This window comes from Hylobates moloch, unplaced genomic scaffold (assembly GCF_009828535.3).
Source record: "Hylobates moloch isolate HMO894 unplaced genomic scaffold, HMol_V3 SCAFFOLD_4, whole genome shotgun sequence".
Classification (NCBI taxonomy): domain Eukaryota; kingdom Metazoa; phylum Chordata; class Mammalia; order Primates; family Hylobatidae; genus Hylobates; species Hylobates moloch.
The window spans coordinates 48473581-48493192 of NW_026652279.1; the positions used below are offsets into that span (position 1 = coordinate 48473581).

The window sequence follows — 19612 nt, forward strand, 5'->3', positions numbered from 1 at the left end:
ATACCATCATAAAGCTGAAAAATTATAAGTTAAAATGTTTTAAGTCAGATACTGTCTGTATATTCTGCTGTTTGAGTGGAGGGTTTTAATTACTGTCATTTAAATCCTGTTGGTTGTTGATGCTGTTGAGGTCTCTTACATTCTTGCTGCTTTTCTATGTAGTTGTTCTATCAAATGTTGAGAGAAGGGTGTTAAGGTCTCTAAATACAACTGTGGATTGTTTCATTTCTTCTTTTATTTCTATCTTCAGAGCTTCAAATATTTTACAGCTCTGTTGTTTTATGCATACAAATTTACGAGTGTCATGTCATCTTGGTAAATTGACATTTTTGTCATTATATAAGGTTTCTTTCTGTTTCTGGTAATTTTCTTTGCTCTAAAGTCTATTTGTCTGATATTAATATAGCTGCTCCTGCTTTGCTTTGATTAAAATTTGTGTAATATTTCTTTTTCCATCTATTTACTTTGAATTTGCTTGTCATTAGATTTGGAGTAAATTTCTGGTAGTCAGCATATGATTGGATAATGTTTTTCATTCACCCTGGCAATCTCTGTTTTTTCTTTGGTGTATTTAAACCATTTACATTTAATACAATTGTTAATATTTTAGAGCTTGTCTATTATTTAATTTTTATTTTCTGTTTATGTTCTCTGTTTTCTTTTTTAAAATTTTTCCTGCTTTCCTGTGGGTTACTTGAATATTTTGGGGGATTCTATTTTAATTTTTTATAGAGTTTTTGAATGCATCTCTTCGTATAACTGTTTAAGTTGTTGCTCTTTATATTTCATTATATATACATAATTTATCCCAGTCTACCAACGTCATCATTTATCCCAGTCTACCAATGTCATCATTTTACCATCGTTTTACATCATTTTACCAGTTTAAGTGAAGTATAAAAACCTTACTTACCATTACATCCCTTTACCCTCCCCCATTTGTAATATACTTGTGTATTTCCACTCCATACATCTAGAACCACATTAAGTAATGTTATATTTTTGCTTCAGTCATCAAACATAATTTAAACACTCATAGCGAGGAGAAAAGCCTGTTATATTTACCCATATTTTTGCTTATCATGTTCTTCTTTTCTGATGTTCCAAGTTTCCTTCTTTTATTATTTGCTTTCTGTTTAGAGAATTTTATTTATCCATTATTTTAGGATAGGCATACTGGTGACAAATGTTCTTATTTAAAAAAAAAAATCAGATAATGTCTTCATTTTTCCCTTTTTGAAAGACATTTTCACTTGGTATAGAATCCTAGGTTGACACTACTTTTCTTTCAGCACTTGAAAAATCATTTTGTCATTTCCTTTTGGCTTCCATGGTTTCTAATGAGAAATCCACTGCTATACAAGTTGTCTATCCCCTATAGTTAATGTGTCACTTTTCTGTTGATGCTTTCAAGACTTTTTCTTTGTCTTTAGTTTTCAGAAGTTTGATTATGATGAGTTTTGGTGTAAATTTATTTGGGTGTATCTTGTTTGGAATTCAAATTCCTTAGCCTGTCTTTTGGCAAATTCGGGAAGTTTTCATCCTCATTCTCTTCCTTCTCTCCTTCTGGTACTCTGATGGCATAAATATTAGATCTTTCATTATAATCCAAAAGGTCCCTGAGGCTCTGGGGTTTTATTTTGTTTCGTTTTTGCTCTTTTCTTTCTGTTGTTCAAATTGGATGATGTCTATTGTTCAGTCTTTACATTTATTGATTCTCTCCTATCTCCTTTCTATTCTGCTGTTGAGTTCATTCATTGAGTTTTTATCTTGGTGTATTAGTCTGTTCTCACACTGCTGATAAAGACATACCCAAGACTGGGAAGAAAAAGAGGTTTAATTGGACTTACAGTTCCACATGGCTGGGGATGCCTCAGAATCATGGTGGGAGGCAAAAGGCACTTCTTACATGGTGGTGGCAAGAGAAAATGAGAAAGATGCAAAGGTGGAAACCCCTGATAAAACCATTAGATCTTGTGAGACTTATTCACTGCCATGAGAACAGTATGGGGGAAACTGCCCCCATGATTCAAATTATTTTCCACCAGGTCTCTCCCACAACATGTGGGAATTATGGGAGTACAATTCAAGATGAGATTTCAGTGGGGACACAGAGCCAAACCGTATCATTCTGCCCCTTGTCCCTCCAAATCTCATGTCCTTACATTTCAAAACCAGTCGTGCCTTCCTAACAGTCTCTCAAAGTCTTAACTCATTTCAGCATTAACCCAAAAGTCCACAGTCCAAAGTCTCATCTGAGACAAGGCAAGTCTCTTCTGTCTATGACCCTGTAAAATCGAAAGCAAGCTAGTTACTTCCTACATAATATGGGGGTACAGGTATTAGGTAAGTAAAGCCATTGCAAATGGGATAAATTGACCAAAACAAAGAGATTACAGGGCCCATGCAAGTCTGAAATCCAGCAGGGCAGTCACATTTTAAAGCTCCAAAATGATCTCCTTTGACTCCAGGTCTCACATCCAGGTCATTCTGATGCAAGAGGTGGGTTCCCATGGTCTTGGGCAGCTCTACCCCTGTGGCTTTGCAGGATACAGCCTCCATCCCAGCTGCTTTCATGGGCTGGCATTGAGTGTCTGCAGCCTTTCCAGGTGCATGGTGCAAGCTGTTGGTGGATCTACCATTCTGGGGCCTGGAAGACAGTGGTCCTCTTCTCACAGTTCCACTAGGCAGTGCCCCAGTAGGGACTCTGTGTGGGGGCTCTGACCCCACATTTCCCTTCTGCACTGCCCCAGAGGTTCTCCATGAGTGCCCCACCCCTGCAGCAAACTTCTGCCTGCGTATCCAGGCATTTCCATACATCCTGTGAAATCTAGGCGGAGGTTCCCAAACCTGAATTATTGACTTCTGTGCACTCACAGGTTCAACACCATGTGGAAATTGCCAAGGCATGAAGCTTGCACCCTCTGAAGCCATGGCCCCACCTCTATATTGTTCCCTTTCAGCCATGGCTGGAGCGACTGGGATTCAGGGCACCAAGTCCCTAGGCTGCACACTGCACGGAGACCCTGGGCCCTACCCAAGAAACCATTTTCTTCTAGGCCTCCAGGCCTGTGATGGGAGGAGCTGTATGAAGGCCTCTGACATACCCTGGAGATATATTCCCCACTGTCTTGGGGATTAACATTCCCTACGACAATGGGGAATTTACATTCTCCAATTTACTTATGCAAATTTCTGCAACCAGCTTGAATTTCTCCTCAGAAAATATGTTTTTCTTTTCTATCACATTGTCAGGCTGCAAATTTTCCAAACTTTTATGCTCTGTTTCCCTTTTAAAACTGAATTCCTTTAGGCCGGGCGCAGTGGCTCGTGCCTGTAATCCCAGCACTTTGGGAGGCTGAAGTGGGCGGATCACGAGGTCAGGTGATTGAGACCATCCTGGCTAACACAGTGAAACCTCATCTCTACTAAAAATACAAAAAAAAAAAAAAATTAGCCAGGCATGGTGGCGGGCACCTGTAGTCTCAGCTACTCGGGAGGCTGAGGCAGGAGAATGGTGTGAACCCCGGAGCTGGAGTTTGCAGTGAGTGGCGATCGTGCCACTGCACTCCAGGCTGAGCAACAGAGCATGACTCGGTCTCAAAAAAAAAAAAAAAAAAACCAAAAACAAAAACACCCAAAAAAACCTGAATGCCTTTGACAGTATCCAAGTCACTTCTTGAATGTTTTGTTGCTTAGAAATTTCTTCCGCCTGACACCTTAAATCATCTCTCTCAAGTTCAAAGTTCCACAAATCTCTAGGGCAGGGGCAAAATGCCCCCAGTCTCTTTGCTAAAACTAACAAATGTCTCCTTTGCTCCAGTTCCCAACAAGTGTCTCATCTCCATCTGAGACCACCTCAGCCTGGGCCTTATTGTCCATATCACTATCAGACTTTTGGTCAAAGTCATTCAACAAGTCTTTAGGAAGTCCCAAACTCTCTTACATTTTCCTATCTTCTTCTGAGCCCTCCAGACTGTTCCAACCTCTGCCTGTTACTCAGTTCCAAAGTCACTTCCATATTTTTGGATATCTTTTCAACAGCGCCCCACTCTACTGGTTCCAATTTACTGTATTAGTCCATTTTCACACTGCTGATTAAGACATACCCAAGACTGGGAAGAAAAAGAGGTTTAATTGGACTTACACTTCCACATGGCTGGGGATGCCTCAGAATCATGGCAGGAGGTGAAAGGCACTTCTTACATGGTGGCAGCAAGAGAAAATGAGAAAGATGCAAAAGCGGAAACCCCTGATAAAACCATTAGATCTCATGAGACTTATTCACTATCATGAGAACAGTATGGGGGAAACCACCCCCATGATTCAAACTATTTCCCACCAGGTCCCTCCCACAACATGTGGGCATTATGGGAGTACAATTCAAGATGAAATTTCAGTGGGGACACAGAGCCAAACCATATCACTTGGTTATTGTATTTTTCAGTTCTTAAATTTTCATTTAGTTATTTATAATTTCTATTTATTTGCTGAGACTTTGCATTTTTTCATTTCCTTCAAGTATGTTCAAATTTTGCTCATGGAAGCGTTTTTATCATGGCTGTTTTAAACACTTTATCAGACGATTCTAATATCTCTGTCATCTTAGTGTTGACAGCTATTGGTTTTCTTTTTTCACTCAGTTGGAGACTGCATTAGTCCATTCTTGCATTGCTATAAAGAAATATCTGATATTGGGTAAGTTATAAGAAAAGAGGTTTAATTGGCTCATGATTCCACAGGCTATAAAGGAAGCATGGCAGCACCTGCTTCTGGGGAGGCCTTAGGGAGCTTTAACTCACAGCAGAAGCCAAAACAGGAGCAGGCATCTTATATGGCAGACACAGGACCAAGAGAGTGAGAGAGAAGGCACTACACACCACACTTTTAAAACAACCAGCTCTCATGATGACTCACTGACTCACTATCATGAGAACAGCACTGAGGGGATGGTGTTAACCATTCAGGGGATTCCTCCCTGATGATCCAATCACCTCCCAACAGGCCCTTCCTCCAACACTGGGGATTACAGTTCAACATGAGATTTGGTGGGAACACAGATCCAAACCATGTCATATATCTTCCTGGTTTGTGGTATGAGTGACTTTTAATTGAATCCTAAAAACTTTCATATTATATTATGAGACTCTGTATCTTATTTAAATCTTCTGTTTTACTCGAATTTCTCAAACACTAATCTGACAAGGAAAGGGATGAGAGTCTCCTTACTGTTGGTGGAGGTAGAAATCTATATTCCCCATTCAGACTTCATTGTCACCCAAGGGATGGTGGGCCTCTTTGATACTGTTGTGTATGGGTATGAGTTCCAGCTCCACATGTAGTTTCAGTGATTGACATGGCGGGGATGGTGAGTACTTACAGATAATGATGAAAGTCCTGACTCTCTATTAATGTTCTTCTGATACCACCCCTGAGGGGAGAGGGGAGAGTACCTTATTACTGACCTTGGGAGTGGAAGTCCAGGCTATCACATGGCCTCCACAGGCATCTTGGTGGTGAGGGTGGGGGCGAGGCTGGGTACCAGCCAGTGTGAATAAATGTACTGGCTCCCTGCTTGCCCTTCTCTAACACCATCCAGTGGGAGTGTTGGGACACCTAATTATAGCCCTGTGAGGGTGGATGTCTAGCCTCCCCCTTAACCTTTGCTTATTTAGTTGGGGATTGTACCAGAGTTTTTCTGTGGTGTTTGGTTGGAATAGAATAGTTACTGTATAAAAGTTTTCTCTCCTGCTAGGCTGCCCCTTTCCTGCTCCTTTGGCTCGAGAGAGCAAGCTTTTGTTGAGGCTTTCTGTATCTGTAGATCTGTTGGTGTTTCTAGGCTGCCAACTTATTCTTCTCCAAGTCTGAGATAGATGGGGCTAAAAGAATATCCAAGAAACTCACCGCAGCGTTGTTCCTCAGGTTCTAAGGCGCATAGTTGCTCTACTTTCTTCTCTCCATTTTTTTCAGAGTCTTCTTATGTTTGTTTTGCACATAATGTTTAGCTGTATTTATAAATTGTAAATTGGTGATCTGTAGTTCATAGATGGCCTCAAGGTGTTTTAAAAGAAAGTGGGGCAGGTTGGAGTGGAAAGGTCTACAATCCCTTATCTAAAACCCTTGGGGACAGATGTATTTTTGTGTTCAGAAATATTTCTGAAGATATTATATATGATATTATAAAGAAATCATTGCTGACATTTATTAAAAACAACAAGGCAGACTTTATTCAGGGGGCTACTATAATGGGGTTTTGTAGCAGGGAAGAGAGATGGGGCTGAACTCTGAATACAACAAGGACAAGTGGAGATTTATAGCCAAGGAACAGAGTGGGTGTCAGTGGACAGAAAATTACTAAGAAGTAGGGTAATTCTTCACCAGACTGTTTTAATAGGACTTTTGCTGAGGGCAAGCCAGGTGATAAGATAATAAGGGTGGAGTGATGAGGAATTTGATCAGTTATCAAGTTCTCTCCATTGGGGGAAGTGGGAAATTTTTTCTAAGCTAACTTGCAGGATTCTTGCTAGAATTGGACTAAATAGGTTAAGGACATAGCTCAAGGTCAGGAACTAGTCAGAAAAAGGACTCAGAGAAGTCTGACTCAAGTTGGGTGAAAGGAGAGAGTCTTTGTCAACATGATACCACTAGCAAGTTCTGGTACAGAATCCCAGAATCAAACATCTTAGTACTTCTGCAGCAAAACATGAATATTCATACCAAGTTAAATAAAGACTATAAATGTCATTACTTCATTTCAGATAACTTATGAAAATCTTTTCAGGGCCAGGCACAGTGGCTCAAGCCTGTATTCCCAGCACTTTGTGGGGCCCAGTTGTGCAGATCCCTTGAGCCCAGGAGTTCGAGATCAGCCTGGGCAACATGGCGAAACTCTGTCTCTACAAAACAAACAAACAAACAAAAACCAAAAAGTAGCTGGGCATAATGGTGTGTGCCTGTAGTTCCAGCTACTCAGAAGGCTAAGGCAGGAGGACTGCTTGAGCTCAGGAGGTGAAGGTTGCAGTGAGCCGAGATTGCATCACTGCACTACAGCCTGGGCAACAAAGCCAGATCCTGTCTCAAAAGAAAAAAGAAAAAAAAAGGAAAAAAATCTTTTTTGTCTGATTTTAGAGCATCTTATAAGTTAGGAATTGTGGGTCTATTTCACTAACTGTGTGTTAGGTGGACTACAACATCTGCAGCTTGGGAACTTGGTCTCATCCCCCTCTGACTTGCATTGATAATAACTGCACAACCTTCTGCAGGCATTTGGGTTTGTGTTCTTTGTGTCCTTAACCATTTTAAACTCTTATATTGAGTTATTTTGCTAGTGACTGACTCATTGAAAAAGAGTTTACTTTAAAAATCTAGTATTTAGTTTAATATAGAAACGTCTTTGTTAACAATGCCCTCCTCTTTCCGTAGATGAAGATGAGGAGAGTGAGGAATCAAGTGAAGAAGAATCTAGCTTGGAGAGTGACGAAGATGAGTCTGAATCCGAAGATGAGGTTTTTGATGATTCTATTTGCCCAACGAGTAAGTTAGATAAAACCACATGTTCTCTGTGAAGTGTGAATATTGATTGGCAATACTGAGAAGGCCCTTTTTTGGTTTCTCTGTTCTCTGATAATTCAAAAAGAGGATAGTTTAAAATGTATGATATAGAGTCTAATGAATACCTTTTTTAAAGTAAAAGGATATTTATTTATTTATTTATTTATTTATTTGAGACAGAGTTTAGCTCTGTCACCCAGGGTGGAGCACAGTGGTGCGATCTCGGCTCACTGCAACCTCCACCTCCCGGGTTCAAGCTATTCTCCTGCCTCAGCCTCCCAAGTAGTTGGGACTACAGGTGCATGCCACCACGCCCACCTAATTTTTTGTATATTTTTTTTAGTAGAGACGGGATTTCACCATGTTAGCCAGGATGGTCTTGATCTCCTGACCTCGTGATCCACCTGCCTCAGCCTCCCAAAGTGCTGGGATTACAGGCGTGAGCCATTGTGCCCAGCTAGGATATTTATTTCTTTATTCAATAATATTCAACTTCTACTATGTGCCAGGCACTTATCTGATGCTAAGTATACATCAAAGTATAAAACAAACTCCTCCATCCTCATGGAGCTTATAGTCTAGTGGAGAAAGACAATAAATATAGTAAGTCAATTAAACAGAATCTTAGAAGGTGGTACATACTATGGGAAAAGAAATGAAGGGAGTGCGGGAGTGAGGATGGAGAGGAACATTGCTATTTCCAATAGTATGGTTAGGGAAAACGTTCATGAATACTTTTGGGGGCTCTCTGGGTGATTTATTATCTGTTCTCTCAGGCAGCCATTTATGAGTGACAAATAATATACAGACAGTTGACAGTTGATTCAGAGTTATAAATTATGTAGCAAGTTTAATTTTATAGAGAAATGCCAGACTATAATTTACATATATATTTTACAGTAATTTCCCTTTTTGACAAACCTATTCAAATTTTTGTGTTGCAAATCTGTTTTGTAAGGGCATTTTGACTAGTTTCCTGGAAATGCTTGACAATTTACATTCACTGTTTTCTTTTTTTTCTTTTCTTTTTTTTTTTTTTTTGAGATGGAGTCTTGCTCTGTCGCCCAGGCCGGACTGCAGTGGCGCTATCTTGGCTCACTGCAAGCTCTGCCTCCCGGGTTCACGCCATTCTCCTGCCTCAGCCTCTCCAGTAGCTGGGACTACAGGCACCCGCTACCGAGCCCGGCTAATTTTTTTTGTATTCTTAGTATAGACGGGGTTTCACCGTGTTTGCCAGGATGGTCTCGATCTCCTGACCTTGTGATCCGCCCGCCTCGGCATCCCAAAGTGCTGGAATTACAGGCGTGAGCCACCGTGCCCAGCCTCATTCACTGTTTTCACTGGTGAAACCAGTCTGGAGCATCCAGACCAATTTCTTACAGTCTCAATAGATGAATGGTTCAGTAGAGAAAAAACAAGTTTTGGGATCTGTAATTTGTTTTTCTAGACATTTCAAATAAGGTTTTAATTAAATTTTAAAAGTTTAATTTCAGATAAAGTTTTATCTTGTTTTACTTTTGAATACAATGGTCTTTTAAAATCATAATATTTATGAGTGAAATAGAGCACACAAACCTTTTAATGCCAACTCATTATTTTTTAGCAGGATAATTAAATGGCTTGAAGAATGACTCACAGTTAGTATGATGATAGCAGTATGATGATAGCTAGATCTAAGCTTCCTGAATTCTATTTTAGTATTCCATTTCTACATTCTCTATTACTTGGTGGATAAAGGTGGCTCTTAGTGTGATACTGTGGAAATAATAGATAATGCACTTGAATCCCATTCTGTTATGTACTAGTTATGTCACCTCTCTGAGACTTAAGGTATTCACCTATATATGGGAACAATAGTTTCTGCCTTGCAGGGTCTATGAGCCTTGAGTGAGATAATGTACATAAAGGGCTTAGCACAAAGCCTGCTTCAGAGTACTGCTCACAACATCAATACTATTATTATTATCATTATGGTTATTAATAATACTAATAATTTCAACCTGGAACAATTAAGCCATAAGTATCTTAAAAGCTGGCTAGAGTGGATCCATAAATAGACATTATTGATTCTGAATCTCCAAAGTTCACAGTTTTAGTACTACCACATTCCATAACAAATGGGGCTGGTTTTTATTTAAATTCTCTTGGCAGACTGTGATGTGGCTCTTTTTGAGCTGGCCCTTCAACTTCGAGAGAAAAGGCTGGACATCGAGGAGGCTTTAGTTGAAGAAAAGAAAATTGTTGATAACCTCAAAAAGGAATATGATACATTGTCAAAAAAAGTATGGTGATCTGTCTACTTATTTATCCTCTCAAAATGCTACACATTCTCCTAGCTATAATGTTGCCTTTTTATAGCAATGACAATATTAGGACTTCTCAGAAATGAAACATTTCAAATGTTAAGGCCAGGTTTTTTTCTCCCTAAATTGTGGAGGACATTGCTTTTTTGATGATTGGACTTACTTTGTGTCAGTCATTGGTCTCCAGATTTTTCTGATGACTTTACTCTGTAAGTAAAAAAAATGAAAATGGAGCCCCTCCCCATACAATAAATGTCTATGTATTTATAAATTGTATTTATGAACTATTATATATTTTGTACAATAGGAAACATCCACAAAAACAGAAATTAAATAGAATGAGATGAAAATAAATAGAAACGCTGACATTTTCAATTTATACCCCAATAGATGATTTTGTTGATCATCGGGGGTGCATGCATCCCATGTTGGAGACCATCAATTTCTGCCTTAATCTGCTCACTTTCCCTCTTAGGTACTCTCTTTTTTTTTTTTTTTTTGAGACGGAGTCTCGCTCTGTCGCCCAGACTGGAGTGCAGTGGCGTGATCTCGGCTCACTGCAAGCTCCCCCTCCCGGGTTCACGCCATTCTCCTGCCTCAGCCTCTCCGAGTAGCTGGGATTACAGGCGCCCGCCACCACGCCCGGCTAATTTTTTTGTATTTTTAGTAGAGACGGGGTTTCACTGTTGTCTCGATCTCCTGACCTCGTGATCCGCCCGCCTCAGCCTCCCAAAATGCTGGGATTACAAGCGTGAGCCACCGCGCCCGGCCTGTACTCTTGTCTAGAGCAACATCACTTAACTTCATTCATGTTCAGAATATATTCATGTTCAGAAATATTTTTGATGTATTATTTCTCCTCTTGCAAATAGGAAATGATTTGGAAAACTTTCAGGTTTTCTAGGACATGGAGAATGTGCTTTAGAAATACTATAGTATTTCTTTAATTTGTTGAAGTCATGACCAAAAAAGACTCCCACCATTCTGTCAAAGACATTCCATGCTGATGGGCTGCTTTTCATGCAGAAAATAAAAGGGAGATGAGGACATGTCTTCTGGGCTCTTATTCACAAAACTTTATAACTCTGGAGTCATAGAAATGATTGAAGAGTGATGTGGATCATAACTTGGCAGAAAGAAAATAATATGCATTCCTGAGTTGCAAACTGGGATCATGCACTTAATCACAGCCCAACAAAGCAGATTCTGCTCATGCTTTATTTCCTCCAAAGATGCCTTCATTCACCATCTTTAGATGTATGTTCAGTGAGTCTTGTCACCATTTCACGACACGGGGCTTTCTGCAGGTGAAAATTGTCGCAACTAATCTGAATGCAGCAGAGGAGGCCCTGGAGGCTTATCAGCGAGAGAAGCAGCAGCGGCTGAATGAACTGCTAGTTGTGATTCCGCTCAAGCTCCACCAGGTGATGCATCTGGGGAGGCTGCTCCATCCTGTCGGAGAAGAGTCATCACACCCAAGCTTTTCAGAGAGATTCATAGTTCACTAATGGGGAGAATCATGGTTCTTTGTTGAGAATTCCACCTGTAGAATGACACCTACACTTGTATTATCCACTGTCAGATTGTTACAAAAGAGTAAGATCAAAACACGCATATTTCCCTATGGCCTATTAGCATTTTGGAAATCAGTCATTTCAAGTCTAGAGAAATGAGGAGCCTATGATTTAAGAATGCAGTGGCTCAGAGAGTGAAATCTTGGCTCTTATACGCATGTCAGTTTTCACACCATCTTTATCTATACGTGGACTAATCATGCTAAAATGACCTTTGCTTAGTCTCTACTCATTGGTGAGGGAGGTCAAGACAAAAGGAAGATATTTTCTCTTTTTTACTTTTCTTGTTCATTTCTATTTGAATTGCAACTTATATTAAATTGCAGGAATACATATCATTAAGGGAAAAGGCTTATTGTATTCTCCTTTGTCAGGTTAAGAGAAAAAGCTGTATTTTAGGAAAACAACAACAACAACAAGATCAGCCTTATATATGTTTTGTGAAACCTGACCCAAACTGGATGAGCTAAATGTAGCGGTTTGCTTAGTGTGCCAGCCCTGAAATGTTTGTCATATCATTATGCAGTAGATAATAGGCATGATCTGTGTGGGAGGATTTGCTATCCCCACAGAGGTGTGATGTGGCTTTCTATCTGACAGCATCTTTCTGTGTTTGCCCGGCCACTGTTACTTGGTAAGGAAGAGGGAGAAGCCGGAAGGCAAGGAGCTAAACAAGGGACAGAGAAGGAAGTGCATCTCTTATGCTTTCTGTTGCCATATACAAAATCTGTGTTTTTGTCTATTTTCTTTTGATTTGCTTTATGCTTGTAGATAGAGTATGTGGTATTTGGAGAAATACCTAGCGATCTTTCTGGTACTTTGGTCTTCTCTAACCACGCCTTGAGACGGCTGCAAGAACGAATCCGTGAGCTCCAGGAGGAAAATTCCAAGCAGCAAAAACTTAACAAAGAATGGAGAGAGAGACGTAAACAGCTCATCCGAGAAAAGAGAGAAATGACAAAAACCATACGCAGTGAGTATCTAAGCCCACGGCCTCACCAGTAAGGTTTATTGGTAAGAAAGGGAATTTATCCAAGCAACTGTCTCCAACTGTGAAAATAGTAATTGCAGACTCAGAACCACTGAGAAGGGAAACGAGAACACCACAACATCTTCCTACTCACCGTTTCTCCTGATGCCATGAAAAGTTCACTTTCCTATTTTAAAGGGAGAACTCTTTCGTCATAGAATCATCTTCTTTTTGTGTATGATTAAAATATAGAATAATACAATAATAACCAAAGTGCAAGACTACCCAGCTTAAGAAAGAAAACGTTGAGATACAATCGAAGCCCCATCTCTTTCTAATGGGATTCTGTGGCTCCTTCCTCGGGATTCACCACCAGGTATGCACACATACATATGGACGTGTCCACACACAATATGGAGACCTACCTTGCATATTTTTAACTGTGATGATATTTATATCATTTTGTGGTTCACTTTATTAAACCAACTTTTGAGTTATCCATGAACTGCAGATAGTTTATTCACTTTACTGCTATAATATTCCATTTATGAATATTAAAGATTTTATTTCTTTAGCCTTCTATTGATGGATATTTAGGATATTTCTTATTTTTCATTATTATAGACAATGTTACAGGAAACCTTCTTGTACACATCTCCCTGTGCACATGTGTGAGAAGGTGAATCCTAGTACTGGGTCTCTGGGTTACAGAGGGATATGTACATTTTCAGCTCTCCTGGATATTGCCAAGTTGCCCCCAAAGTGGTTGAACAAATTTCTCCTCCCCTGGCAATGTGTGAGAATTGCCCAGGCTCCGTATTGTCATCAACACTTGATATTATCAGACTTTAATATGTTTGCCAGCCTGCGAGATGTTAAATTATATTTCTTTGTGGTTTTTGTTCACATTTTTTGATTGCTGGTGAAGTTAAACATCTTTACATACATTTATTTGCCATTTATTTATTTTCTGTAACTTGCCTGTCCTATCCTTTGTCCATTTTTGATTTCTATTTTTTGTTTTTAAATTGATTTTAGGGAGTTCTTAATATATCCTTTTTGTCCATTAAATGCACTGCAAATCTCTTCTAGTTTGTAGCTTGTCTTGTCTTTTTTCTTTTCTTTTTTTTTTTTTTTTGAGACAGGGTCTCACTCTATCGCCCAGGCTGGAGTCTCACCTCTATCACAGTGGCGTGATATTGGCTCACTGCAACCTCTGCCTCCTGGGCTCAAGCAATTCTCCTGCCTCAACCTCCCGAGTAGCTAGGATTACAGGTGCATGCCACCACGCCCGGCTCATTTTTGTATTTTTTAGTAGAGACGGGGTTTCTCCATGGTGGCCGGACTGGTCTCAAACTCCTGACCTCAGGTGATCTGCCTGCCTTGGCCTCCCAAAGTGCTGGGATTACAGGCGTGAGCCACCGTGCCTGGCTCTCTTTTTTTTTTTTTTTACTTTGTCTAGTATATCTTTTGGATACAGATGTTTTAAATCTTAATATAGTAATTTTTATCAACCTACTTATTTATGGTTTGTGCACTATGTGTATGTGTGTGTGTCTTGCTTAAGAAATCCTTTCCTATTTTGAGGTCATAAAGAGATTTTTTGGTCCAACCATTCCACTACTGGGCATATATCCAAAGGAAATGAAATTAGTAATCAGTATGCAGAAGAGATATCTGCACTCCTATGTTCACCGCAGTATTATTCGCAATTGCCAAGACACAGAATCAATCTAAGTGTCCATAAACAGATGAGTGGATAAAGAAAATGTGGTATATGTACACAATGAAATACTCTTCAGCCTTAAAAAGGAAGGAAACCCCATTATGTGCAACAACATGGATAAACTTGGAGGACAATATGTTAAGTGAAATAAGAGGCACAGAAAGAAAATACCACATGACATCACTTATATGCAGAGTATAATAAAATTAAACTCATAGAAACAGAATAGAATCATGATTACCGGGGTCTGTGGTTGTGGGCTGGGGTACAGTTTGGGGAGATGTTGGTCACAGGATAAAAAATTTCAGTGAGATCCAAAGAAAAATTTCAAGAGATCTATTGTATGATGACTAGAGTTAATAACAATGTGTTATATTCTTGAAAATTGCTAAGAGTAAATTTTAAGTGTTCTCACAACAAGAAAAAGAAAGTATGTGAGGCAATGCATAAGTTAATTAGCTCAATCTATTAATCTAGCCATTCCATAATGTGTGCGTATTTCAAAACAGCATGTTGTACATGATAATATATACAATTTTTGTCAATTTAAAAAGATCATTTTCAGTAGTTTCCTTATTAGTAGTGCCCTTCACATTTGGGTTTTTAACCCACTTAAAATTGAAGTATATAGTATAAGATGTATAGTATAAAGATAATTATCTTTTAAAATAATTTAGTAATATTTGATATGTGGAACATACATATAAGCAGTGGAGTATTACAACAGAAGGAACCCACCCACCCAACTTATTAACAATAATATTACCAACACTGTAACATCTATCTGTGTGCATTCTTTCCATCCCATTCTGTCTCCCCATATTCAGAGATAACCACCATTCCCAATTTTATGTTTAGCATTCCCTTTCATTAAAAAAAATAGTTATAACATATTTACATGTATTTCTAAATAATATATTGCTTTAGAGTTTTGTAGAAATATTATATCATATGTAGCCTTTTGAAACATACTCTCATTTAATATTATATTCATAAGGGTAGATGTGATATAGCATATAGCTGTTGTTGGTCTTCATTGTAAAATATATCATATGATTCTACTAAAATTATTCATTCTTCTGCTGACAATGGACATTTAAATTGCTTTATGTTCTTTTGCTTTGATAATTCTGCTATGAAAATTCTTGTACATGGTATATGTTTACAAGAGTTTCTAAAAATATAAGGGTTTCGTACCTAAAAGTAGAACAGCTGGGTCATAGGGCATATAAGTGTTTAACTTTTAAAAAAATGTTAAATTCTCTTCCAAAATGATTATATCAATTTACACTCCAATCAGCAGTACTTAAGAGACCTCTTTGAGCTACATACATCATTGAAAATACATAATCCTATTAGACTTTGATTCTTTGCCAAACTGGAAAGTATAAAGTGGTAAATCATGGTCTTAATTTCATTTTCCTAACCATTAATAAGGTTAAGCACATTTTGTATGTCTTTGGACTTTTAATGTTTCCTATTCTATAAAATGTCTGTTCATGTATTTGGTTCAATTTTGTCTTGATTTGTTTGCCTTTTAAAAAATTGATATGTAGGAATTTTTTTTTTATACTAATCCTTTGTTGGTTATGGGTTTTCCAAATATCTTCCTTTGGTTTTTTGTTCTCACTTTTATGGAGGCTTTTTAAAGATAATTAAAAATTTGTTTTCAATTTTTATTTTTTGTGGGTACATAGTAGGTATATATATATTTATAAGATACACGGGATATTCTTATACAGAGATACAATGTCTAATAATCATATCAGGGTAAATTGGGTATCATCACCTCACGCATTATCTTTTATGTTACAAACAATCCAATGATACTCTTTTCGTTATTTTAAAATGTACAGTTAAGTTGTTATTGACTATAGTAACCCTGCTGAGCTATCAAATACCAGATTTTATTGATTCTATCTAACTGTTTTTGTACCCATTAACCATTCCCACATCCCCCACCTCCACTATCCTTCCCAGACTCTAGTAACTGTCATTCTGCTCTCTATCTCCATGAGTTCAGTTGTTTTAATTTTTAGCTCTCACGAATAAGGGTGAGCATGCAAAGTTTGTCTTTATGTGCCTGGCTTATTTCACTTAATGTAATGACTTCAGTTCCATACATGTTCTTGCAAATGACAAGATCTCTCTCTCTTTGAGACAGAGTCTCACTCTGTCTCCCAGGCTGGAGTGCAGTAGCGCAATCATGGCTCATTGCAGCCTTGACCTCTTGGGCTCAGGTGATCCTTCTGCCTCAGCCTCCTGGGTAGCTGGGACTACAGGCATACACCACCATGCCTGGGTAATTTTTTTGCATGTTTTTGTAGAGATGGGATCTTGCTATGTTGCCCAGGCTGGTCTCAAGCTCCTGGGCTCAAGCGATCGCCTGTCTCAACCTCAGAAAGCCCTAGGATTACAGGTGTGAGTCACTGTGCCTAGCTGGATCTTATTTTTTAATGGCTGAATAGTACTCCATTGTCTACATGTACCACATTTTCTTTATCCATTGTCTGTTGAGGGACAGTAAGTTGCTTCCAAATCTTGGCTGTTATGAATAGTGCTGCAATAAATATGGGAGTGTAGGTATCTCTTCAATATACTGATTTCCTTTCTTTTGGGTATTTATCTAGCAGTGGGATTGCTGGTCATATGATAGCTCTGTTTTTAGCGTTTTGAGGAATCTCCAAACTGCTCTCCAAGTGGTTGTACTAATTGACATTCCCACCAACAGTGTGTGAGGGTTTTGTTTTCTCTACATCCTCATCAGCATTTATTACTGCCTGTCTTTTGGATAAAAGCCATTTTAACAGGGGTGAGATGATATCTCATTGTAGTTTTTATTTGCATTTCTCTGATGATCAGCGATGTTGAGCACCTTTTCATGTACCTGTTTGCCATTTGTATGTCTTCTTTTAAGAACTGTCTCTTCAGATCTCTTGCCCATTTAAAAATTGGATTAGTAGATATTTTTCTATAGAGTTGTTCAGGCTCCTTATATATTCTGGTTATTAACCCCTTGTCAGATGGATAATTTGCAAATATTTTCTCTCATTCTGTGAGTTGTCTTTTTACTTTGTTGATTGTTTTATGGTGGCTTTTGATGAACAATAACTGTGTGATTTTAATTTATCAATCTTTCATTTTAGGGTTAATAATTTCTAAGTTTATTTTTTAAATTGCAGTAAAATGTACATAGCATAATATTGATGATTTTTAACCATTTGTAAGTGGACAGTTCAGTGGCACTAAGTACATTCATATGATTGTGCAACCATCACCACCACCCATCTCCAGAACACTTTTCATCTTCCCAAACTCCATATCCACTAAACAGTAACTCCCATTTTCCTCTCCCTGTGCTCCAGGAAACTGCCACTCTACTTTCTGTCTCTGTGAACTTGACTACTCGAAGTACTTCATAATGAGGAGAATAATACAGTATCTGTCTTTTTGTGACTGGCTTATTCTATTTAGGATAATGTCTTTCAGGTTCATCCATGTTGTAGCATGTGTCAGAATTTTCTTCCTTTTTAAGGCAAATAATATTCCATTATATGTATATGCCACATTTTGTTTACACATTTATTTGTCGATGGGCAGCTGGATTGCTTCCCACTTTTTGGCTATTGTGAATAGTACTGTGATGAACATGAGTGTACAAATATCTATTTATGTCTCTGCTTCCATTTCTTTTGGATATGTGCCCAGAATTGGGATATATGGCTGGACCATGTGGCTTAGAAGTGGTGAATAACACTGCAGTTAGCTTGTTGCCTTTCTCCATCTCTAGATCCAGTGGGGAAGAAGAGGAGAGCCTAGAACATGAGGGTGAGAAGGAATAAGTTCTCTCCATTTTAGGGAGAACACAGCTCACAGCCATGGGGAAGGTGGGTAGCGAGTGTTACAGAAGACTTTATGTCCCTAGTGAGCATTAGCTAGACTCTTCAGCATAGGAGAAGGACACCGGGTTGGCTCCACAATGGAGCTGGCAAGGATCAGAGTACATGTTCTGGTATATGAGGCTGCCATGCAAGAGGGCAACCCCTTTTATGGGGGTGGGGCTAGCTGAGGGGAAATCAAAGCTCTTACTGAGAGAGGCCAGGCAGGCAGCCACAGGCCAGTACACATGTGCACATCATCCATTCATCGTTTCATTTGCGTCACTGATTAGATGGCCACCACATTATACATGTCCGTGGGGCACTACTTACATAGAATAGAAAGTGAATAGCCCCTCCTGGATTGTGCATAATGGCAGCCATGCCAATTGTACTATTCTAATTCAAGCGTAAATCATAACAATTATGCCCAAATACAAATTTCTGCACTATAAAAGAATTGAATCATCTTGCTGCATATTAAGGCCTTCAAACTTTGCTTGGGGACAGTCTGGTCATTGAGAAAGTCCTGTTACAAGATTGTGTTTTCTTGGAGAGGTGTTCTAGTGTTCTCACAATGGGGAAACACAGAAACAAAAGTAAAATATATTCCATGTTAGATATTACATGTTAGATAATTGCTAAGGAGAAAAATTAAAAATGGATTGAGAAAAAGAATGCTGAGGTCCATGGAAAGCAGGGAAAGCCTCCATGGACAGGCAGCACATCTGATAATATGTAGTTATCCCTGGCTAGAGGATAAGAGCCTGCTCTTAGTCACAGCTCCAGTATCAGCTTGCTTTTAGAAAATGGGCTGGGAGGAGCAAGCCATGTGGATCTCTGGGGAAGAGCAGTTCAGATCAGAGGAAATGAGGCTGCGGTGAGCCTGGCATGTTTGAGAAGCACAGAGGAGGTCAGTGTGTCTAAAGTAGGGTGGTAAGGAGGAGAGGCGTGAGAAAGCAGGGGGAAGAGAAAGCAGGGTAGGCAGGCAGACCACGCAGGGCCTCCTGAATTCCCAAAGGGATTGTCATTATTTACCTGGAGTAAGATGGAGACTTCTCTGACGTGCTTGCTCTATTCTTAATACTAGATGCTATAAAGTGCCGTATTTGAAAAAAATTGACAAGCTCATAATCTAGTTGGTGCCTGTTAACAGTCTGAGGAGGGGCAGATCAATCCGTAAGCCAGTTGGGAACATTGAGTCAGTTTTACACAGGATTCAGAAGGTGAAAAGACAATACCAAATGGGCATTTTTAAATGAGGAAAGCAGCAGGCAAAAACTCACAGAAGAAAAATCACTGATGATATAAAATCTTTCACCGTCTTACAAAAGCAGTTCCTTAGAACGTTCTTGTTCCTGGTGTTCATTTATAACAATGGGAGCCATTGAACAACTTGAGCCAGTGACTGTCTTCTTTTAGAAATGGAGGAAACAGTCCGGCAGCTCATGATCAGCAAGTTTGGCCGCGTGGTAAATCTAGAAGCCCTTCAGACGCTTTCTGTTAATACAACACTTGAAGAACTGAAGATCAGAAAACTTCGAAAGGAGCTAGCGAATGCGAAGGAGATGAAGATGTGGGAGGTAAGGAGGAGAAGGCAGGTGATCTTT

The 19612-nt window shown here is 39.1% G+C and overlaps 1 protein-coding gene across 4 annotated transcripts in view; it reads left to right on the forward strand.

The window, feature by feature from the left end:
* The window catches only part of CFAP44 (cilia and flagella associated protein 44), a 154661-nt gene that overhangs the window by 125260 nt on the left and 9789 nt on the right, over window positions 1–19612 (forward strand). For all 4 annotated transcript variants that reach the window (XM_058437495.1, XM_058437496.1, XM_032150163.2 and 1 more), the window contains 5 exons: window positions 7423–7533; window positions 9703–9833; window positions 11162–11278; window positions 12200–12401; window positions 19425–19585. In XM_058437495.1, the coding sequence (XP_058293478.1) occupies window positions 7423–7533; window positions 9703–9833; window positions 11162–11278; window positions 12200–12401; window positions 19425–19585 (722 nt within the window). The remainder of the gene's footprint in view (window positions 1–7422; window positions 7534–9702; window positions 9834–11161; window positions 11279–12199; window positions 12402–19424; window positions 19586–19612) is intronic.